The 24,882-nt window shown below is 45.6% G+C and overlaps 1 protein-coding gene across 3 annotated transcripts; it reads right to left on the bottom strand.

Moving 5' to 3' along the window:
* Nucleotides 1-552: 552 nt before the first annotated feature.
* LOC123424604 (importin-11) lies at nucleotides 553-15,899 on the bottom strand. 3 transcript variants are annotated; one of them, XM_045108246.1, is made up of 24 exons: nucleotides 15,624-15,887; nucleotides 15,354-15,463; nucleotides 14,383-14,455; nucleotides 14,223-14,284; nucleotides 14,005-14,146; nucleotides 13,278-13,496; nucleotides 13,106-13,172; nucleotides 12,199-12,604; nucleotides 5,983-6,130; nucleotides 5,740-5,900; nucleotides 5,344-5,443; nucleotides 5,156-5,230; nucleotides 4,928-5,062; nucleotides 4,663-4,755; nucleotides 4,124-4,306; nucleotides 3,937-4,041; nucleotides 3,340-3,498; nucleotides 2,603-2,647; nucleotides 2,289-2,510; nucleotides 1,713-1,819; nucleotides 1,568-1,624; nucleotides 1,390-1,465; nucleotides 1,048-1,306; nucleotides 553-952 (listed from the first exon to the last, which is right to left on the bottom strand). In XM_045108246.1, exons 1-23 carry the CDS (start codon nucleotides 15,762-15,764, stop codon nucleotides 1,142-1,144), a joined length of 3,051 nt encoding a protein of 1,016 aa, XP_044964181.1. In that variant the 5' UTR covers nucleotides 15,765-15,887; the 3' UTR covers nucleotides 553-952; nucleotides 1,048-1,141. The 3 variants fall into 3 exon arrangements, with proteins under 3 accessions (XP_044964181.1, XP_044964180.1, XP_044964182.1); XM_045108245.1 differs by having other exon boundaries at nucleotides 1,030-1,306; XM_045108247.1 differs by lacking the exons at nucleotides 553-952; nucleotides 1,048-1,306; nucleotides 1,390-1,465; nucleotides 1,568-1,624; nucleotides 1,713-1,819 and having other exon boundaries at nucleotides 2,331-2,460; nucleotides 15,624-15,899.
* Nucleotides 15,900-24,882: the final 8,983 nt, after the last annotated feature.

Raw genomic sequence — 24,882 nt, forward strand, 5'->3', positions numbered from 1 at the left:
ACCAAATCCAAGGATCAAGGCGTCATCATCTATATAATCATCACCCCTGCTCTTAAATATCTTGACCTAAATTACTACTACTTCCGTTTCTAAATATAAGTTTTTTTTAAACCATTAGAAGATTACATACAAATGTATATAGACATATTTTAAAGTATATTTTCATTCACTTTGCTTTGTATGTAGTCATTTAATAAAATCTTTAAAAAGACGTAAACAGAGGATGTAGATGAGGCGAGGCACCAGGATTCCCCATCCCTCCACCAGAGCAGCAAAGGGAAAGTGGAGTTTGGAGTAGAACTTTGGCATAGCTGCCTAAGCGTGAAAGAAAAAGAGCAGCAAGCAGAAGGAAGGCGAATACTTTTAGTCTATGAGTGGAGTGAATACACGACAGCACACACACAAGTATGTGATTCCATTCCGAAACAATTCAATGTAATACGTCTACACGAATGGTAATAGTACTGTCGAACTAGGTGATTAAATGAGAAGCAACAGCGATCATATACCAATAACGAGCAAAAAATGTGTTGGTGCGTGAAGGAAAACAAATGAGTCTCAGAACAATTCATTATCACAATAATATTGATCTCGCACAAACAATTACATTCATCAACTCTGCCAGCCTCTTCTCATGTAAAGTCAGCCACCTGGGAAGTAAAACCTCTGCCAACCTGAAGACTAGAGCCCAATCGACCCCGACAGATAACAAAAAGATTTGCAGAAAAATAGCCCGCAATAATATCCATGAAAACTCCAGCCGTCTCTTTAGAGTGGTCAAACCCACACGAAAGACCTAACACATAGAAGAATATGACCATCCAGAATGGAAAAACTGCTCACACCTCTCGCTATTCACACGTTAGTTCGCACTCTACACCTACACGATGAATTGGCGTCATCTTCGACAGTACATCACCGGACCGAAAAGCAGCGTATCAAATGGCAGCACCTGAAAAGAAAAATGAACATTAAATCCATCAAAGCATGCAGCTTATTGATCGAGTGTCGATTAATGTGATTAGTTACATGGTGCGTGGGGATCACCATGCGCTCCAAGCAATGGTGGCGCGTGATGCGCCAGATGTTCTTCAATGTATTCAAGAGAACATCAAAGAATCAGTTAGGAGGTATGCACATCTCATGCACTATTCAGGGCCAGCTGCAACTGAGCAAATGATGATGGATGGATCCTGCTGATGGCAGCATTGAAAGTCGAATCCCCGTGGTGGGCCGCACATGCGTTCAAGTTCTCTCTAAGTATGTTCTCTAGCGAAGCTTGTTTAATGGGATCTAAATCCTTTGCCTGGTCAAGGGAATTGTCAGAGGAAGAACCTAATAATCTAAACATTCAGAAAAGAGAAGTAAAAAGTGAAAAACACAGCTTACTTGTCGCTTTTTCAAGAATTTGCTCAGATAACCTGAATTATCATTGCCAAGCCAAGAAGAGCTTGTAATATCGCCACTGCAAACATTGTACCAAGAATTACGCATACAATTGAGAGAGGCCTTAAATATTTAGTTCAAATAAACAAGCTAAGGCATAGTAAGACAACAAATACAACACCTAGAATCATCCTCAGTCTTTACTTCACGGGCCCCAATAATAACAGTCGTGCAAACACTGCATATAATCATACAACCCATGATCAACAAACTACCAGACAACAACAGAGTCTTAATTTCAGTTATCATCACCAGAAATGTCCTACCTTAATATATCATCAAGTTTGTCGATGACTTGAGGTATCTGCAAGGTCAAAACTACAGAGAGAGCCATTGCGTATTCCTTCTGCTGTATAGCAGTTGCATTGTCCACCTGTCCAATGATATAGTGTTTGTTAAACAGGAATGCATAAACAAGTGGGACTTCAAGAAATTAAAAGTGCATGCCAACGCCTAAAACATATTAAGACTATATAATTGGACATACTTATCCTGTCAGTAAACATAAACTGCGCGCATTATCTGAACAGTAGATTCAAAGTTACGTTGACAATGCAAGCATATTGACAATATCGGCTGGGAAATTTTAAGCATTGCACAACATGCTTTGGTAAAAAAATGTCTAGAAGTCAGTATCACCTGGTAAGGTTTAACACTTCCAAAGAATATATTTACTGGTCTAGTGAGTTTTATAATGTGCACATCATATTTTCGTAAAAACATGTGTAAATCAAATGGTGGCAGTAAAGAACCTACATCATTACCCACTTGAACTATAAGAGCATGTATTAATTGACATATCAATCTCAGTCTAATAAACAGGGAAATGCTGCAAGATGTACCTTATCAATCCACATGTCAACCAAAGAAAGTAGCAGATTATCTTTTAGAGATATCCCTGACTGTTGAATGTTTGCCAAAAGGGCAGGCTCTGATAATAGCTGTGCCGAAAAGTTCGTATTCATCACCAAAAGCCTAGCGAGAATTGCTCCAGAGGATGCACGTACAGTTGTCCTAGAAGGGTTATGCTCATCATCTCGACTCAAAGATATGAAGATAAGTTTCTAGAGGTTGGCATGAATAAACAAGTAAGAATGATGGAAGTAAAAAAAGAACAGAATGGAATGGAATGGAAAGTCATTTGAGCATTCCAAACCTGAAGAGCGCTGGATATCAAAGGTGGAGCTTCCTGAGGAAAGAGCTGCACCCAAAAGCTACGATTAGATTGATAAAAAAAAGAAAGTGAGGGGGGAAAATAGAACTTACTGTAACATGTTGACATAAAAAGAAACAGACACCTATAGTTCCATTAGACGGTATTACAACCTAACTTGCACAGATTAAATGGCCATTAATTAGTTCACAGAGCATTCATTCCTTAACCCTGATGCTAGATATTCAGGGAGAACAGCGTTCATGCTTTCAAGTAGTAAGAAAACTTGTTCCCCGACATTGTCCAAGATGATGGTCAAGATTGCTATAAGAGCATGTGTAATGTTTCAAGAAACTTGGTGCTAAGAACAGCCCTAGCCCCAAGCTCAGCTGCTGCATAATGCCGATGCTAAGAGGGTTCTGCTGGAGTTGAATCCTGAACAGAGCCGAGTCCAGGGATAGAAAAAATATTTCTTTGCGGCACAACATGCTCTCACACATATCATTGCTCTTTCATGTCATGGTTAAAGTTGTCAACATTTAAATTTCTTTATCTATCTAATGGGTGCCATGAAGAGAAGCTAAACATTCAACGGGTTTTACTTTAGTGTTCTGACCCAGCTCATCTTGTTAGTTATCCTCGACTCAACAATGCTTATGCCATAAATGATCATAGCTACCAACATCAGGTAAAGTTCTGCAGAGGGTCAAGTTAATCCGAACTGGAAAATTAATAATAACCTGAATAAGAAGATCAATAACTGGAAGTGTGGTGCGAAGTCCCTTGTCATTTACATTTCCAACAATAGTATCGAGAACATTCGCCAAACTTGTACCGTGGCTTTTCAAAAATTCTGATCCACCAAAAATTGTGTAATCCTCAACTATGTTGATCGCGACCTACATCATCCAAAAGTCTTTCAAAAGGTCAAGAAAACAAAACCCTTCAAATCATTAATAGTAGCATGCAATATAAGGAAACAATCCAAATGACACGCAGTAGGTTTACTTTGTGCAGCTACCTATGACAAAATCATACTGTGCTTACAAAAAAAATCTTCCGGTAAAAAAGTAAGTGTCATCCTAGAAGGCCAAACTATTTCAACTTTAACCGGCAAGTCTTACTGTAAATAACCAGATCAATTATATGGAAATATAGTAGTTTTGTCTCAGAAATATTTTCTTAATAGTATAATATTCTGCATGTGCATATTGCGACCGAAACCGGCGATTGAATGTATATGTTTTGGAGTGCATCAGTGCCTACAATAACACTTGAATGTGACCCAAGATGATTCCCTCTTCTGTTTTTTTGGGTAGACAGGTGTGTATTCTAACCTCCAGATGGTCGAAACTTCTATTCACAATGCCCACAAGATGAGGGAACAAATCCATTAGTTGAGGTACAATAGATGGGGCATTCGAAAGGGTTGCTTCCCACAACTGCATTATGAAGCTCAATGTTAGATAATTTGCGGAAGTGCATGCAAGCCCATCGGTGTGTACTTGGTTAAGAACTACTCACCAGAACACTGTCCTCGAGAAGATTAAGAGCATCAGGGCTATCAACATTTATACCACTTTGCAGTATAGGCATAAGCATGTGATAAGAAAGAGGTGACTGGTATCCAAGAGAAGAAACAAAAGTTCGAAGTGCTGTTAGCAGTTGAATCTGTAGCAAGCTTTCACCTGCAGATTCATCCCAGATCTGGAAAAACACGCTCAAATTAGAATAACTAATTAATTCATAAAGCAGGAACAAAATTTGCATAGTTACTGAACCGACTGATAAACTCATTCACTAAGTTAAAAGTTGACATTGTATCACTTGTAAAAGTTGATAGTCAGTTGAAAGGTAAACTGAAGAAATCCAATTGCTTCGAAAGGCTAATTTCTCTCTTCTGAATCTCTGATGTATTAACAAATGGTACAATTTGAAGCATAAAATGCATAAACAGCTCAGCTCAAAACTAGTGTGCTTTGTCATCAGTCCATAAATAGAGTACCGCCAAAATGATAATGGGCTTTCTAGCACATATTCGGAACAGAATGCCTGAGCTATACCTTCTGAAAAAATTGTGATAACTGACTTGCAAATGGAATAACCTTGTCTCCGACATGTTCAAGAAGAACTGAGATGAAATTCAACACATGCACCTACATAAAACCAAAAGGAAAATATTTAGGTAAAGATAACGTTACCAGGCATGGGATTGACTAGTAACATAAAGATGACATTCAAAATGGTACAGTGGGTCAATGACCCATTTAGAAACCTCACAGAAACAATAGGTGAAGGAAACAAAAGATGTACTATGGGAATCCAAACCTTAGAATCAAATTCTTGGACATCTTCTGTCAACTTGAAACACATTGTCCAACATGTTGGTAGACATTCAAACAAATCAAGTTCTGAAAAGCTAGATTCTTGGAAAAGATAACACAGAGAAGAGCATGCTGCTAGCTGAAAGTACAATAGCATGAACAAGTTATTAAACAAAGTAGATGAATATATGGAAATGACTCATATTCAAGGAATCGTAAACGCAAAACATACCCTGACAGCTATGTCATTATCCTGCAGCAACTGAACCAACGCAAGGTAGACCAATTTCCGTGTGTCACCCTTGATCTGTAAAACTACAATTATCAGAAACTGAAGATGCGAGGAACCTACAGACTGCCAACTAAAACTCTGACATTAGTGATGTTTAGCTTTTCTAATATAATGATAGAAGAGTGAACCTCAGAAATCCATTGCCCAAGTAGCAATGCAACTTTTCGACGAATGATGCGCATATTGGGATGACCATTCGAAATTTCTATAGATAGAGATCCATGGAACCTGCAGAAATGAAAGAAAGAAAAAAACTAAGGAAAGGCAGTGAAGTAGGATTTGCTCTAGCTATTGATTTTGCAACCAACTTAGCTGTCCCATGAAAAAGAAAATCAATGTCCTTAGTGCATAACATATAATTGCAACATCCAGTTGCACTTGCAAAGAACTGTATAAAGACTGATCAAAGTTTACTAAATAATTTAAACCATTACAATTTACAAACATAAGCACGGATCAAATGCGCACCACACATCCAACCTTTTTGCAAGTCAATACAGATACATTGTTGCTATTCAACTTACCATTCATTAAAACTGAGGTAATTTGAAAGTTCATAATACACATGCCCAGCAGCTGTATAAGCAGCATCCTTTAGAAGCATTCCAGATGTAACATCTGTTTCGAGTGGTGGAGAAACAGACATGGCTTCTCGAAGAATAGAAACGACAACTGGAGCTAGTAGCTGGAAAACAAATTATTATATAAGCATTGCAGCATTCAACAGACTCGCAGGTTAGCTGAAAAGAATGTTATGATGTGCATGCCTCTCGATAGTTCTCAAAGATGACAATGAAGAGGGCTTCAGCGCATGGCCGTTGTTTCTCAGTCCACTGGACTAAATTCTGCTCATGGTGAAAGGATTCAGGATTCTCTGACCATTCCTCCAGATCTTTTGCTGTATAAATAAAGTACCTGCACAAGAATTGGTAAGTTCCTGAATCAAAGAAGGCTGGTAAAATCCAAAACAAAAATGTGAAGGCACAAATACTAGAAAACAATCCCCTCATCTCAGGAATCTGTGTATACATGTAGTGTGCATATAAGAAAATTTACAAAACAAACACCAATAATAACATATTCTATTACACCAGTACTCCACAATCCATAAAGAGGTTCATCAAGAATGTTGCATTATATGCTTTTGGTGCAGAAATAAAGTGTGCTCTGTAGCTCACAGCGGCATTTTTGTGTACCATTATATGTTTATATCATTTCTAAAGGCCAACTATCATTGAAATAAAGTGCACCAACGATGCCGGTGCCTCATGTCCAGCCACGACTCGCGCTCCTGCCCCAAGTGCCGGGAAGCCGCTGGGCAAGCTCGCGCCACCGCTGGTCGCACGGGGCCTGCCGCCGCGGGGCAAGGCCACCGCCAGGCCTCTCCCCCGCCGCCGCCCCGCCTCATGTCGCCCCTACGGCCGCCATCCCCACACCACGCGGGCCAGAGCCCGTACGGGTAATCATGGCGCATTCCGTCGCGATGGAAGAGGCTGAGGAGGTCCTAGGCCAGGCCATGGTGGCCTCCGTCACCCGCAACCGTCGAAGTCTCCGATGTGCTTCGCTCCACCTTCGAGCTCAAGGACGGCGACTTCACCGGGCACGCCCACCACCCAGAGGACTTTTTGATTCTCTTCACCTCGCACTCCGCCTGGACGAAGACCACTTCATCAGCTCGCCGCGGTTCTCGCTCTCCCTACGGCCCTGAAGCAAGCTCGCCCACGTAGGCTCCGGCGAGTTCGAGTACTGCGTCGAGTTGGAGCTCCCCGGCATTCCCACACAGGCTTGGCATTTCTCCACGACGGTGTACATCCTTGGAGAAAGCTGTTGGATTGAGCGCATCCACCCCAACACGCGCTCCAGGGCCGACCTTGACACCTTCCGGCTGGCTGGGCGCACGCATGACCACGACAGCATACGCCGCGCCGCCATCCTGGAGATTGTCCGGCGCACTTGAGCTCCGACGCGCCCGCCATCCGGACTCTCACATACCCCATCCCAATGTCGTGGCCCGCGTCATGGCGACCGGAGCGACTTCTCTCCGCGCCCGTCATGGCCCCGGACATGGTGGCGACGGCAACCGGGATGTAGACGGCCACGACAGCGCGCCTAGACCCAGCACTAGGCGGGCGCGCCGCCGAGGACACAAACGTCGGCACACGGACGCGCCACCGACCAACTGGGCGGACAGCATGGCCATGGACGACTCGCTTTCGTGCTCAAACAGCCATGCCCACCGCGCCGATGGAGCCGCCGTCGCATCCACCTAGCCCGCCCCCGCTGGCGTGTCTGTGCCGCCGCCACCGCCCTACTGCATGATCGGGGTAGCATGGCCCCATGGCCAGGTTAGCATGGGCCCCGTCACTCTCATCGCCATGCCAAAAAAGGGAACGGTAAAGGAGCTTTGCAGGTGGACCAACCGTGCAAAGCTGGAGGAAACGCAACAGGCACCAGAGCCGTGACGACACCGCCAGTTGGCTGCACAAAAGGCGGCGACCCGCCGTTCGTGGGGAACACTCCAGACACAGATCGGGATTTGAATCAAGCCGCACGTCGCCCACCCCAGGACGATTGCGGCGGGGGGGGGGGGGGGGGGGGGCTCTGGGTCGTCCGGCCGGATGCTTGGTTAGGACTTGCCTGCTTTGAGCGAGGTTCCAGACTCGCAGCAAACTCCACCGGATCGGCATGCGGACCTGTCAGGACAAAGCGGCGCTTCACCTACGCCAGCGACCACAACGGGGCCAGATGCACCCGCTGACCAATCGCCCGAGCCCCGCGTGCGCGTCGCGGTGGGCGGGGAAGCGCTTTCGGCCATTGGCGCGAAATCCCCCACGACACAGCCGGAGCCTTGCACGCCGTGACAATTCTACGAAGGCCTCGGACCCAACCAACCACACCCGATGGGCTGTTCGCGGCGCCAATTCCACTACCGGTGCTCTCGGCCATTGTAGCCCTGGTTGATCGTGAGATCCCTACAAGCTTGCAAGTCTCGACTGCGACGCGTTCGGCGCACAGCCATACGATCGCTGCTGGACACCACTTCCGCCTCCATTGTATGCCTACAGGAAACAAAAATGGCGTCGATCTGCTCGTCTGTTGTCCTCGAGAAGCTAGGCTCTGAGTTTGATGATTATACGTATCTCCCGACACAAGGTACCCGGGGTGGCATATTGTTGGCTTGGAAGAGTCGGGTTGTGACCATCACGGACCCGATGTTCACCACAAACGCCCTCACGGCCAAGGTAGCGACGTCCTCCGGCACGCCCTGGTGGCTTTCTGTGGTATACGGCTCTCAGGAAGATGCTGACAAGATCGCCTTCCTGCAGGAGCTTCACGACATACGCACAGAATGCCCAGGGCCTTGAATGTTATGCAGGGACTTCAACCTAATATTGCGCGATGAAGATAAGAGCTGTGAAAACTTGCACTGTCGCGTGATGGGCAGATTTCTCCGCATCATCAACGACCTCACTCTGATGCACGTGGTCGAACAAACAGTCACCACCAACCCTGGTGCACCTAGACCGCGTGCCCTGCACCTCGGAGTGGGAGGATGCGCATGGAAGCTGTCATCTGCAATGTCTTGCCTCCGTCGTGTCAGATCACTGCCCCCTCCTCCTCGACTGCTCGCCCACGCACACGGCACATCAGCGCTCCGCTTCGAGGATAATTGGCTCATGTTGGATGGGTTTCACGACACGTTGGCCGCCGCTTGGGGCTCGGTGCATGACACAAACCCCTTCCGTCGGCTAATGCTACGGCTCCAAGCCACGCCCCGCAAGTTGACGAGCTGGAGCGCCAAATCCAAAGGGAACATCCGGGACAATATGGCCATCTCCAGGGAGCTGACCTCATGCTTTGACAAGGCCTAGGAGGACCGCATGCTCTCCCCTGCTGAAGGTTGGCTGCGCAAGCAACTTAAGATCACCTATCTTGGGCTCGCTTCCTTGGAGCGCACCATTGCGAGGCAACTCACAAGAATCGCTTCCCTTAAAGATGGTGATGCCAACACAATGTTCTCCCATCGGCAATGCTCTTTAGGCGGCAAAAGAACCACATATTCAGCCTCACTGTGGATGGCAACGTGATCACAGACCAAGGAGGGGATGGCACATGCAGCTTTCTCACACTCCGACGAGTTGCTCGGCCTCCCCCCCCCCCCCCCCCCCCCGCGCGACCAGACCCGACGGGTTTACAACCGAGTTCTTGCGGGCATGCTGCGACATAGTACGACGGGATTTTCTAGATGCCTTCCAACAACTCTTTGAGTTGCCCGGCCGCGGCTTCAACAAACTAAATCAGGCCCTCCTGACCCTGCTTCCGAAGCGCGCCGATGCCTGCCAGCTTGGCGACTACCGCCCGATCTACCTCATACACATTGTGGCCAAGATTTTCGCGAAAGTGATCTCATTGCGCCTTGCCCCAAGACTTGGAGAACTGGTAAGCCACAACCAGAATGCATTCATCCCAGAGCGGAGTCTACATGATAACTTCGTCCTTGTTAGGCAATCGATGAAGCAGCTGCACCAGCTCGCGGCCCCGAGAGTCATGCTTAAACTGGACCTAACGCGGGCTTTCGACTCCTCATCCTGGCCCTTCTTGTTTAAAGTGCTCCGCCAATACGGTTTTGGGCCTCGATTTCGGGAGTGGATCGCGATCTTACTCAGCAACTCGAGCACCGGGACCATGCTCAATGGAGAGCCAGGGCCGCCTATATGGCACCGATGCGGGCTACGCCAAGGGGACCCCGTGTCACCGCAACTCTTCGTGCTTGCTGTGGACATCCTTGGCCGCCTCATCCGCCACGCCCACGATTGTGGCATCCTACAATAGCTGCACCCACGACCGAACATCCAGGCTATCTCACTATACGCCGACGACGTCATGCTGTTCTGCCATGCCACATCGAACGACATGGAGGCCATCAAGGGCATCCTCAACTTGTTTAGCAACGCCAGCGGCCTACGAGTCAACTATGCAAAGAACTCGGCCACCATCATGCACGGAGACCCTGACGCGACCACGATGATCACTCAAATGGGATGCACGGTGGTAGAGCTCCCCATCACCTACCTGGGCATTCGATTGAAGTTGAGATGCCCCACGGCCGCTCAGCTCCAGCCACTTGTCGACTCGGTGGCTGCAAGGCTGCCGACATGGAAGGCATGGCTCATGAACAAGGTCAGAAGACTCGCATTGGTCAAATCGGTACTCAACGCTATCTCGGTTCACCAAATGCTGGTATTCCCCCCCCCCCCAAAAAAAAGAAAGAAAACTCTAGAGAAGATCCATAGAGGCTTTCTGTGGGCCGGCCGCACCGTGGCCAATGGCGGGCACTGCCATGTCAACTGGCGCCATGTGTGTCGCCCGATTGAGTACGGTGGCCTGGGGATCCGAGACCTAGAGCACGTCGGGCTAGCACTCCGACTTCAATGATTGTGGTACGCCCGCAACAACGGAGACCGTGCATGGCAAGGACTCGACCTACAATTCTCCCGTGAGGAGCGAGCGCTATTCTTCGCATCCACTTCCATGGTAATTGGAGATGGACGGACTGCCCTGTTTTGGGACGACCGCTGGCTACATGAACAGTCTGTGCACGAATTTGCACCGGCGTTATACAAATGCATACCCAAACGGCGTTGCAAAACGAGAACACTGGCGGAGGGGCTCGCCGGCAACTCATGGACGCTTGACATCCAAGGAGTCATCGGGATGCACGAGATTGGATAATATCTGCAGCTTTGGAAGGACATGCAACACATCGCCCTCACGCACGAGCCAGACCGAATGATATGGAGATGGACAGCAAGCGGCACATACTCGGCACAATCATGCTACACCACGACGTTCCACGGCTCCACGCGTTGCCCCTCGTGGAAACTGAGGTGGAAGAGTTGGGCGCCGCCTCGCGTTAGGTTCTTCAACTGGTTGGCAAGCAAGGATCGATGTTGGACGGCGGAGCAGCTTGCTCGACGCGGCCTACCACACCACCCCCGATGCCTACTGTGTGACCAAGCCCCGGAGACTATGCAGCACCTACTGTTGGTATGCCCGTTTGCCCGGCAAACTTGGCACGACATCCTGGCCTAGACACGCATACCAGCACAACCCCCAACCAGCGAACCTACACTCATAGACTGGTGGCAGAGGGCTAAGGAACAGACACCCTCGAGGCTACGCAAAGGCATGCAATCAATCGCCATAATCGTCCCCTGGATGATTTGTAAACACCGGAACAAATGTGCCTTCGACAATGCGCGACCCTCAATAGACACATTAGTGGATAAGATCAGAGATGAGACCAAGTGTTGGGCACTCGCTGGGGCACAAGGACTACGGGTTGTCCTGCCCACATCCTGGGATGTACACTGATCGGGCGCACGACCCATGTATAACCAGCCTCTTAGGAGGATTGTACTTTCCATCTTTTCAATGAAATGAAACGCAAAGAGTCTTGACTCTTTGCGTTTTCTCGAAAAAACTATCATTGAAAATGCATTTTCATGTTATTTGCCGTATATGGAACCATCATAACTGATAAGAAAGTTTAATATGCTTTACTAATCACAAAAGAACAACAGCTCCTGGCTAAACTATTTTTACAATTCTTCAGTTCAAGGTTCATCATAAGGATTTTAAATTATTTCTCTAATGCAGAATATAACATGGTTGCCCAAAGGATGTCATCGTCTAGCATTAATGCATCACAAAAGACCAATAGCTCCTGGCTAATCTATGTTTGCAGTTCTTTAATTCAGGATTCATCATAAGAATTTTGAATTATTTTCTTCTGCGGAACATAAAATGGTTGGCCAAAAGATGTCCTCGCTCAGCACTAATGCATCTGTTTAGTTAAAATTAAGTCTTAAGTCATATCCTAACTTACACAGACTTAAACATGCAAACTAGTAGTATTGCAATAACCCAGTAGCTTTCCACAAACAATAGTATAAAAATGCTATTCTAAGTCAGAATGTTACCTCCTTATTAAAATGTTGCAAAGCAACACAACACGATCACCAGGCAAAACAACCTTCAGCATGTCACTAGCCACTGCTGCAAAGTTTTTTTTCTTCTGCTCTAGGCTTAAAGGTTGTGTACTTTCATTGATGACGCGGCCTGTGGCACTTGGTTTGTACTCTTTGCACTCTGATACGGATTTAACCAAAACCATGCATTGTATAAGAAACTCCTCAAAGGATGCGCCAGCCTGTTCAGGATTTGTGATTATATTCAAACAGAAGCCAACTGTAGCAGGAAGCACTGTTTGGTGTACGAAAGAATATGGATGTCTGCCTTGTAAGGTGACAAGAACTTTCATCAACTTAGTGCATGCCCTTTTTGCAAATTCCCATAGTTTAGCTTGCTTATCCTTAAAGGACGAGTCTGTCAAGTAAAATACAACAAGGAACAATTTACTCGTGAGAACTGAACTGAAATCAATCAGCACACCACACTTGACAGGTCAAACAAACTAACATCGGAGAGGGAACGTCCAAACAAAGGTTTAACATCATGAGCAGATATAAACAAGGGCCATTTACATAAATAATAATGTTATGTTCTTCAAGTTTTCTGGGGAGCAAAAGGAATAATTCAATCATATATTCAGTTTCTTGCATGTTCTACAAAGAAAAAACAGTTTTAGTTTCTTCCATGTTCTCACAAAAATAAGTTTCCATTTCTTGCTGTGAGATTTAATGACCAGGTCAAATAAAAATGCAGGACAACAAGATATACTTGAACCTTAACAGTTAATACTTGAAATGCCAAATATAGCTTATGATGGATCATTATTTGGTGAAGTCAGAGCAGTTTCTGTCTATTAGATCAAGACCACAAAGGAAGAGAGAATAATTCACTTAAAATTACAAGAGAAAAACTTACAGTAAGGAAGAAGAGATTGAATGGCACTCAAAACTGTTGGACATACTTCCCTGACCTGCCAGACTTCCTGCAAATTATAATAACTATTTACGGCTTTTGTTTCCTGGACCAGCTCATGAAGATCATATAACAGTCTAAGTATGAGCGACAAAATAACAGCAAATCTGACTACCTGCGCTGTTGTTGAATCACTTTCATAACCTGAAAAAATTAGTTGTCGGATGATCTTTAAACAAAGCAACCAACGGTCGCATATCAAGATTAGATCGTTTGATTGCTCCAAAATGGAATCTAAGTCATTCCTCTGAGAGAGCATAGAAAGATTTTGCAATATAGTCTGCACGTCGCTCTTCCAAAGGTTCCAGGTATACTCGAACAAGTGGCTAGTAATCTGCATATGACAAAAAATATGAATCAGAACATAAGACCGACTTTATGGTCAGTATTTTAAGTCATTTACTGTTTATACTCGACAAATTTTGCAAAAGGAATCAAAAGCAAGGTGCATGAATTCATGCTTTGAGAAAACAGTAACAGAAATGCTATGGATGGCATGTCTCTTGCCATACTTTGACAAAACAGTAACATAAAATATATGGATAGCATGTCTCTTGATCAATTTAAGAACTACTCTATTTGGTAGTAAAGGAAGGTTCAAATTATAATAATCCTCTGGCTTAGCACTTAAGATGACTTAACATGCTTGAATTCAAAAGTACTAGTGGAGTTAATGCACATCAGCTAATGTTGTGCGCCTGTGTGCGACGATGCACGTTACGGGCCAACTAGCTGGTACTATACCAAACTAATAATGAGAAAACCAGAAAATCGAGCACATGCACATCTTGAGTAGTGATACTACTTATAGATGGATATGTGATTTTTGCAAAATCAAATACCTCGGCATAATTCCTCTGATCAACAGCAAGCCGTTTACTTGACAGCTCCTTTAAAGTTCGAAACAAGACCATAAACACACGATGTGAAGCAAGAACATCAGCTGACTGCAATTGTTGTGCCAATATAGAGAAAAGGTCCCGCCTGAATGATATGACTGTAAGCAACAACTCAACCCATGTGAAAGATAGTTGATAAGAATTGTGCTAAGAATACTTACCATTCTCTTGGGTAATCCAAACGTGCAATCTTCGAGATTAGTACAGCTAGCTGAAGTGCAATCTACATTACGACATTAAGATAACATACTCGCATTAATACACATGATTATGCGTTTGATATCATAAGATCACATATCATACACATTATCTAGTTTGCACCTGGTTATTCTCCTCTCGTATGTTTAACAAGAGATTTTTACGAAGGTGGTCCTTCTCCTCATTGCTAATTCCACTACAAAAGATAATTCAAACCGATAAGTGATATCTAACATGTCAGAGTTTTTTAACAAGGTGTCAAGTGATTATGTACCAGAAACTTGCAACATTATAAATTATCAAAATAAAAGTAACAGCAGAAAATCTACTTCGGATGTGCAGAGATAGGCTTATAAACAAATCTAAAGTCATAATTTACTCCATAGAGAGGTGATCCATAACGAAACTAATATGACAGTGGATCAGCTACTGTTTCTTTTTCTTTGTTCTTTTTTGAGTGAGGATCAGCTACTACTGTTCTTTCCTGTTGGACACCATCAGCCACAATTCCATAGTTTAAGTTAGGACTTGACAAGGACATTCGACATTAAAGCAATACAATTATTCTAACACCACCATACTAACAATAAGAAGCGTAGGCAGAGCCAGATGGCCTCGGTCACAGTATGACGTTCTAACGCACATTGTCATTGCTGTCATACAATACACTCGAGGAATCATAATTAACCAATGGTACTGAACAGAGGGTGACTAGGAATCCGGGCGAGTCCACCAACAGTGGTTGATGCTATTCTCAACAAATTCACTCCATAGAGAGGTGATCTCGAATAAAATTGATACTGTAGTGGATCAGCTATTGTTCCTTCCTGCAGGAAACCCTCAGCTATTTTGTTCCATGGTATTATTATTATGCTAGGACTGTCAATGACACTAGGAAAACTGCATCGAACATTAACATTAACGCAATACAATCATTCTAACACCACCGTGCTGACAGTAACAAACTTAGGCAGAGCCTAAATCGCAGCATGATAATATTCTACCGCACATTGTCACTACTGTCAGCAAAAGGAAGTTGGAAAAAACACTCGATGCTTCATAATGAACCAACGGAGCTGAACAGAGAGTCTCACTAGGAATCCCGGCGAGTCCGCCAGTAGCGGTTGATGCTGTTCTTAAAATAAACCGTGGCGAGCAGGCGCACGTCCTCGCGGCAGGACGAGCCCCTGGCGGAGATGATCTCCTGCAGAAGCACCAGATCAGCGAGTCAGCACGCTCGAACCCCATGGCACCGCCCCCCAATCGCCCGTAGATCGGGGTAGGCCCGGGAGGAGGAAAAGCCCTAGAGCCCATTCCCCGCGAAGCGAATGAGGGGCGGGAGGGGCGGGGATGGGGCGGCTTACCAGGAGGCAGGAGCAGAAGCCGGGGCGGGGCTCGCACTGCGCGAGGGCCGACTCCGCGGGGTGCCGCGTCGCCTCGTCGGCGCTGAGCGAGTTGGCGAGGACCGCGTACATGGTCGGCACGTCGCCGGCGGAGAGGGCCATGCTGTCCTCCGACCAGCCGCGGACACCGACGGGGAGGGCGGCGGCGGCGGCGGTGACTGGGAAGGAATGATCGGAGAGGAAGGAAGGTCGCGTGGGGTTGCGAGCGGAACAAGGGAAGAAAGGGTGCGGAAGAAGGCTGAGGAGGCCTGGGACCTCCTGGACGGCAGAAGACGTCTACTCTTCCGTAATACGTACTCTTAAGCTTACGTTTTCGTTTCGGAAATACGCTTTCAGCTGCTCACCGTCCGTGGCCGCATGACGTATGCTCTGATTCACGCCAGTTTCCATCAAAAGAAATACTCAGTCCGTCTCATAATATAAAACGATTTTACATATTATGAAACGAAGGAAGTAAGGTTTTGACACATATAACAAATCAATATATATATATGTTTATTCCGTGATTACAAAAATAATAATACTATATGAAAATTAAAATATAGAGTGTCTCAAACTAACTCAAGAACGGAAATAAAAACGAGACGTATCCATCAACTAGCTCAATGCGCACCCCTGTTACAACAAAACGCCTTTGTCGCTTACAAGCCCACGTGTTAAACCACCAACTCCGGAGGAAAGACCCAAGTTCCAGATGAAACAGCGACTTCCCATCTTACCGGACTGCAAGTGTTGGACCTCATATTGAAGACTTCGCCGGTGTTGACAAAATAAATGCAATCCTTCTCCACATTACCCCAAGGTGCGGGAACCGACTTCGAGAAGCGCATGCTGACAAAGAGCGCCTGGTCACCATCAAGTCCATCGGTCATCGGAACCCATGTGTCTGCATTCGCCTCGAAAACCTCTGCCTGACAAGTAAAACGTGTCGGCAAACCAATAGGCGTGGTTAATTGCATATAATGTTTCACCATGAGCAACTTTCCGCGAGACTCTACAAGGTAGCGTACAATGCTGGTGAGAGCCTTGGATCCGTGGGTCGCGTCATCGTACACATAGTCAAAAGCATCGTTTATAGCATTCTCATCCCTCTCGCATGGCTCGTCATACTCCTCCTCGTATATGACATTCTCGTTTTCTGATGTTGTTGTGCCCCATTCTTCATCAACATCATCATGTAATGGCAGAGTTGCATCTTTGCCTGATGTCCTTGATGCATCTTCATCTATTTTTTTCGCTACCTCATCATCATCATACTCACTGAATGCCTTCATTGTCTCCTCATCAGATGCTCCCACCGCCTTCTCATTTGATGTTTCAGCTACACCCACATTGAATGTCCTAGCTGCCTCCTCGTCTGATGCTCCCGCTGCTTCCTCTCATCATCATCATCATCCTCCTCCTCGTCCTCAAAGTCGCTCCATCCATGATAGCCATAATGACTTATTGGTTGGCTTACGACGCGTCTGCCAACGGCAACCATGAGCTTACCGTCGCCATCCAAGCACATATGAATCGGAAAGAGGTTCTCATCCTAGGTGAGAGCGTAGAGTTTGTCTCCGACGAAGGCAATGTCGATGATGTATAGATAAATAAGAGCCCACGGCCCGGGCGAACAAACGTCCTTCCCTCCATGACTCAAGATGAATGAACGCCTGATATTGTTCGTCAGGATGGCCACGATCAGGTCGCCTGTGGTGGTAGACCGCACAAGCACCTTGCGGACTTCGGTAGCCTTGGCGATGACGGCGTCGAGTTCAAGGGGAACACTTTTGTTCAAAAAAGGATTGTGTAAGAGGAAGTTGCGTCCGTCGACGTGGTCGTGGTGGCGAAGGGCAATCCAATCGTCGGTGGAGCCGATGCAGATTGTGTCGTGTGGGAAGGAAGGCAGGGGATAAAAGCGGCCGTCGGACAGAGTCATGAAGCTGCCTTCGGGCTGAACAACTAGCTGTTGATGACCGTGGCGGCGCACCGCCGAGCGCCACGATCGGCACACCGCCCGGAACCGAGCGCGGTCGTTGGGGAACGGGAGGCGAGCGATGAGCTGCCCCATGAGGTCCCATGGGAGCTCGGGCCATGGCGACGCCATGGACGATACAGATCGGTCGATCGGTGCTTTTTGCCAAGACGCTGGCCGGATCTTGCGCCGAGACCGCGAGGTTTATTATATTGGCTGCGGAAGTTTGGGACGCAATGAGAAACAGAGAAAGATCGATTCGTTTACGTTGGAACAGGGACGTATTCGATCAGTTTACGTTGCCGTTTTTTTTATCGAGATGGATCGTACAGGCTCGTGACTTTCCCTGCACGCGGTTGATACTTGCTACGGGAACGAGGGACCGCGACGTCGTACTAGTTCGGTACTTACACTGCTTGCACGGAAAGGCCTCCTCGTGAGTCACGAGTCGTGTGGTGCCCCGTTCATGCATGTGCCCAGAGAGAGCCTCCTCGTGTTCTTTTTTTGCGGGAAGAGAGCCTCCTCGTGTTCGCCTACAATTTCAATACCACGAATCACCATTTTTAATATCAAAATTTTTAATACTATAATTCACGATTTCCGCGCCTTAAATTACAATTTCAATACAGAGGATCATAATTTTTAGTGTCATGGATGATAAAAAACAAAGATTTTTTCTATGTGAATCACAAGTCACAATTTCAGTTTAACAAATCACAAATCAATGTCCCCTAAAAAAACCACAAATCAATGTCCCCTAAAAAAATCACAAATCAATGTCATCTTATCAATATCAATATCACAAATTACCGGCAAAAATATATATCAATATCACAAATTGATAATAATGAAGGGATCGACTACGGAGCGGCACCGCACCTTGGTGCTCCCGTGCGGCGGCTCCTGGCTCCTGTAAACATGCACAACACTAGCAAAGTGAAGTAAAAAGAACATGATTGAACAGTACTACTAAGCTAAGTATTGTCATCACCTAAAAAAATGCTAAGTATTGCCATCATGCGCCGAGTTCCCTCTCTCTCCCCATTCATGCATGGGATGAGTCAACAAGAATCCCTTTAATGTTTGAAATTTAAAAAAAATTATCTTCAAAACTGTTAATTCTATTGATGTTCTTCTTTCATTGTTGGCTTTGTCGTGACAAGATATTCAAAGTAGATCTTATATCGACATGTTCCGACAACTTTTTTTTGCGTCCGTACTTGTCATTTTGTTTCGCTCACTTGTCATATTATTAACTACTTACTTGCTTGACAAATATAACTTAATTGCCATATTTTTGATGTCATTTCATACCAAGCTTGTCGGTGCTTATAAATCTAGTTGCCACAATGTTTTAATGTGGTTGTTATTTATATCTCTACCTAGTTTTCATGTTGTCTCATAAAACTTATTAATATTTAATTATAAAATCTAGACACCACAAATATTTTGTTGTGTTTATCATTTTAATCCTATCTAGTTATCATGTTGTATCATAATACTTGTCGGTTATTGTAAAAACTAGTTTCCCATAGTGTTTTGTTGTATTTATCAGTACAATTATACTTAGTTGATGTCTTGTCTCATAAAAACCTTAATGATTGTTCCAAAACTTAGTTGTCATGGTGTTTTATTGTGCTTATCAGTTTAATTCTACTTAATTGTCTCATAAAAGAGTGTCAGATATTGTAATATTTTCCCTTAAAAAACGTTGTAAAACTAGTTCTTGCATTATTTTGCCGCTTCTCATTTAAAAATCTACCTAGTTGCCAGTTATTTTCATAAAGCCTCATCCGTTCTTACTAATGGTTGTATGAGAGACAAAGAGATGTAAGTGTTGCAAAGTCTTTTGTGTAATAAATCCACTTTCAAGTAGATAAAGGCAGCCTCACACATTCATGCAACGTTACAGCTTTTCTTTACCTAAGCTCTTGTAGCCCTTTAAGGATCTAGTATAGTCTAAGAGCAACTCTAGCAGACCCTGTATAATCATGATCTGCAAACGCGTTTTACAGTTCGACGAAGTGGGGTTTTGTGGGACGAAATGTTGCGCTGCAGAACAGAACCCGCATAATGAAACTGCATAATTTGAAAAATAAACATTCACGGGCGAAATTGAAACCACAGTCATGATCATACAAACTGCATTCAGTACTAGAGGGGGGCATCACCTACTGGAGCTCTCATCGGAGATCGCCAGAGCTACTACCTATCCTACCGCACTATGCAAAATTGAGCTCACCGGAGTCGAGCTCGTGCAGTAGTAGATATCCTACATTCAGTCGTCGTCCTCGTCGTCCTCGTCAGAGGAGAGCTCGACGTAGATGCGCTTTTGCATAGTCGCTTCGCGGCGCCACTCCTCCACCTTGTGGCCGAAGGCAATGGCCGACGCGACACCCTGCTTGTAGAGCACGGTGTCGATCTCCTCCTCCCTCCGGCGGCGCTGCTGGTCCTCTTCCGCCTCTCGTGCACTCCGCGCCAGCAGCACGGGCAGAAGGCTATCCGCCTCCGCCGAAGGAAGGAAATCCTCCGGTCCAACGACGGCCCCGGCACGTCGCTCCGGCACCGCCTCGGCCTCCAGCTCCATCTTCACCGACGGGAGCTCTTCGAGCTCCCTCTTCACCGGTGGGAGGGAGGAGGACGAGCGCGAGCTCGACGCCTCGAATGAGCTGCTGCCGGAGAAGAGGCGGCCGCGCGCGCGGTCGTATTCCTTTGTCTCGTGACGGAGGAGCGACGGCGGCGGCGTCAGGCCCCACTGCGTGTACCAGCGGGCGGCGCGCTTACGGGCGGCGTCGGATCTGACGCAACGAGCCCTCTCGGGGTCGTCGTTCCTACGGCTACCGGAGCTGGCCATCAAGGGCGGTGGAATGGACCGGCTACGCGGCAGAATGGAGGCGCGCGACGGCGGATTGGAGGCGCCGGCGATGAGGTGGGGGGACTTTTCGTGTCGGCGGAGGGATAGGGTTTCGACCCGCATCCAGCGGTCGAACCGCAGTTATACCGGTCGAGCGGTCGCGTTTACGGGCCACCACAAAAGTTTTACGGGTCGGGCCACGTTTGCAGTGTCTGCTCTGACAGGAAAAACAGCCAAACCCGTATAGTCGCCGAATTTTGTGCGGGCCGACCGTTTTGCGGGGTCTGCTAGAGTTGCTGTAACCACTCACAAAAAACTAGCCCTAATTCACATGATGCGTGCATATTACCATATGTACGTGTTGCCAGCCACACAATGGAGCGCGCCATACACATCCGACCCGTCGCACAAGGCGACCAGGGTGCACACGCTATAGTATAGATTTTCTCAATAATGAATTTAGTATGATTTCACACATTCAAAAATTATATCCATCTAAGCAACAAAACTTGTCTCCATCAGACACAATATCAATTGTAGCGCATTCCGCCTTTAGGAAAAACACAGCAAGAATGTGGTGGGCTAGAGGAGACATATTATACGGCTCGTCAATGCGGGGTCTGTTCAGACGCCACCGCGTCGATCCGCAAACCGGAAAACCACCCAATAAGACATAATTGGAATTTAACAACGATTTCGACAATGAGTTCGAATTTAAACAATAAAGTATAGTTCGCGCGCGAAATAAGAGCATAGTTTGAAAGACAAACGCAAAAGGATTTCATGCATCCTGGTCGTTCTTCAGTCTGCACCATCGAGTTCATCGTCGCCCCCGAATCCATCGACTCCCCCGAATCCATCGCGTGCACTTGTTCCTACTCCGACACTTGTCCCTATTCCGACATCGAAATCACCGGTTTCGATTTCAGAGGATAAATCATAGTCACCATTGTAAGACGCAAGCATCCTCCTCTTCAAGATTTATCTCCTTGTCATATCATGCCATTCTTTGCTGATATCGTTCATGTCATTGTGGTTCAAAGTCATGATCATATTCTCTTCGGCAAGAAGGTTGGCCATGGTTTTGTTCTCAGCGGCACGTGCTTTTCTCTCCTCAAATTGCTTGAGCAATTTCCACCTCTCTTGCTTCTCTCGTGCCTTCTTCTCGGCCAACTCTATCTTTGCATCCAAAGACTTCGCCAGCAATACCTCATTTGATTGCAGCATGGAATCTATCTTGTCCCGCATGGTCGATGCTTCGCGTTCCCTTTTGATCTTCTCCTTTGTCCTTTTGCCACCATCAGGCGTGTTCAAGTTTCTTGGGCCATCATCATCTTCATTTTCATCCATGTTCGTAAGTGAACCTCTCTTCGGTGGGGATTCTCTGTCGATCGACGCCCACTTGTCGTAGTTTATGAGCAATTCCCAACAATGCTCTAGTTTAAAAAATCTGCCTTCAGAAGCATCCATGTCTTTCTACCGTTGTTGGGCAATTTTTTCCTACATAATAAAAACAAAGTCAAACTGATGGAATCATTGTACATTATGCAAACTAATGGAACCATTTGACATGAACCAACTCACATAGTCGGATTCGACGGTTCCACTTGGAGGAGCATTGTGAACTTGTTTCAAGCAAGTTGTCCAACGGCTACAAGTCGGCTTGATCACGTCCCAACGACCTTGGAGTGACTGAAAGTTCCGTGTTGTCCCGTTGGGATACTTGGCCATCAATTGGAAGTATTGATCTTCAATTCTTTGTCAATACGTCTTGGTGGATTGAGACACACCCGTGCAAGGATCCATAGACACCGCACTCCAAGCCTTGATCAACATTTGATCTTCTGAGATCGTGTAGTTCTTTGATCTCACACTTTTTTCCTTGCGATTGTTGATACGTCCCCTCATCTATCTCCTCCACCTCGTCTTCACCACCATGGTCATCAACGCCACCCTCCAATTCATTGTAATCGAAACCACCGACCAGGGCTTGATCGATGTCGACTGCGTTGGTGGCCAACAAGTTCACGAGCTCGACAGTGGCATTGTTCGAACCACGGCTACATCGAGTAAAAGCACATCACAATGGCGAATAATCAAAGCAAAAATAAGTGAGAGAAGATGCATACCTTCCGGCCCTTTCATCGAACACCTCGCCTGCGGTGGAAGCAGCGCTGTAGGAAGGCACCATCGGGGAACGTCTCACCGGGGCAGATGGAGTGGCCAGAGGTTTCGTCGTAGGAACCTTCTTCCGCTTAACGCCTGAAACCTTGTTCATCTTCCCCGCCAGCGGTCAGGCAGATGGCGCAATAACGGCGGCGCCTGGCGCGCCTTCCCTTCCGGCTGGGCCAGCAAGAATGCCACTCTGCACGACAATGTTACCCTATCGCTTGCGGGCTGGCACGTTGGCAACAACGGGAGCGGGGGCGACATGGCCGGCGACGAGATCCGCCGGACGGGATTGCGCGTGCGCGACCTCCACGTTGACGAGATTCACCGGCTGGAAGGCTTCCATGGCGGCGAAGAATGGCAGGGAAGAAGGTCCGGAGCATCCGGTGGGCGGGGCAACGACTGCCGAGGAGGGGGAATGGGGGGAACGACGCAGAAATTTCCCTCGCGCCAAATCTCGTTGCGGATAAGGAGCGAGCTCGGGTCGGCCTCCCACTCCGTGAATCTGAAGGTTGAAGGCGAACTTTTGCCGCGCCCTGCAAAAAAATTTACGGACCGGACGCATTTGTGGGGTCTGGTCTGGCAGCATTTTTCATCCCGACCCGTATTTTGATGGTTATTTTGCGTGTCGGTGCATTATACGGGGTCTGCTAGAGATGCACTTAGGCACGAGTGGATAGATGGAGACGGGAGGAGAGAATGGGGAGAGAGTGCGATCGGTGAATTGATTCGATATTTTATTCAGTTGTGATGGGGTCAAGGTGAGAGAAAATATATCTGATTTTTTAATATTCTTGTTCAAAATGTGTTTCTAGTCTCTCCCTAATAATAAAGCAAGGATAGTTTTTGTCGTCCGTCGTGACGCTTTTGTAGAAAGGCCCCTGTATTTTCCTCTAATTAACCCGTAGTCCGTTTATAAGTGAGGCCGGACCGTTTTTTTCGCATTTTACACAAACCCCCTCACTTTCGTGCTAAATAACCCGTGGTCCAAATTATAGTCAGAGTGAATCGTTTTTAAACAATTTTACGTAAGCCCCTCACGTATGCATTAATAACCTCGAAGTCCATTCAGAATAAATACGTATTTTCAAATAACAATATCTTTTAAACTGTAAATCCAATTTAATCATGTTATATATGAAACTTGATTAGAAAAATGTGTAGAGTTTGAATATGTTGTTATTTTACATGTTAAATATATTTAAAAAAAATACTATATAGGATACAATACTAATCAATATTTGTCTTTATTTCGTATCGACTATTTGTATTGTAACATGTTAACTTAAGCATCAATATTTGAGAAAATGTTATAATCTTTGGAAATTATGTATTTGCACTAGGTTCTTTCTTTGTACATATTTTATAATTGACCTTACATACGTGTCTTTTTTTGACAGTATCCACGCACGTTTTTACCAATGGACTACACTTTTTTCATTGTTCATTTTTCTTCCGTTGCAATGTACGGACATTTGTGCTAGTAGAAAACGATAGCGATAATGTTCAAGCATAACAAATTCAGATTCATAGTTTATGAACTTGTCAGTTAAGAAACATTATAGACAAATTGACAAAATCCTCACTCTAAGATCAAAATCAGCATGTTATATACATGTGTGTTTCTACAAGACATTGTGCATGTCTTTGATATAAGATGAAGCGGTGTGGATTTTTGGAACCTTGGTCTAGGCGCGTCCGATTAAGCAATTTTTTTTAAAAAAAATAGTTAAAAAATATATGAAACTTTTTTGGAACAAGCATTGTCTAGTGTATTACTCATGTGTAAAGTTTGTCTTCTATTGTATTGTTGGAAACAAAAGGTAAAATTGCAAGTACAAACTGTGTGAATAATAAGTTTGTATAGTGTTGATTTTGATTTGAATTGTTCAGATTACCATGAAAGTCATTTTGTCACCAAAAAATTACACGTGGGTAATACAGTCGAGAATGCTTGTTCCCAAAAATGTTTTAAAGTATTTGACCATTTTTACTCTCTTTTTTGCAACTCAAGTCATGTGCACCCATGTCCCAAGGTGTATTTTAGTAAGATGAAGTTGTAAATAAATTGTTCCATTCGATCCATATTACTTGTCGCTACTCGAGAGAGATGTCGCTGACAGCTTCAACTTCTTCTTGAACTCCATTTGCAACTTCAATGCTTCTTTCACTTCTTTGTGTAGTCCGTGTTGAATGGAATCCCTGTAACGAATTTGCAACATGAACAGTTGCACCTCAGT

This window comes from Hordeum vulgare, chromosome 2H (assembly GCF_904849725.1).
Source record: "Hordeum vulgare subsp. vulgare chromosome 2H, MorexV3_pseudomolecules_assembly, whole genome shotgun sequence".
In the NCBI taxonomy this organism is placed as follows: domain Eukaryota; kingdom Viridiplantae; phylum Streptophyta; class Magnoliopsida; order Poales; family Poaceae; genus Hordeum; species Hordeum vulgare.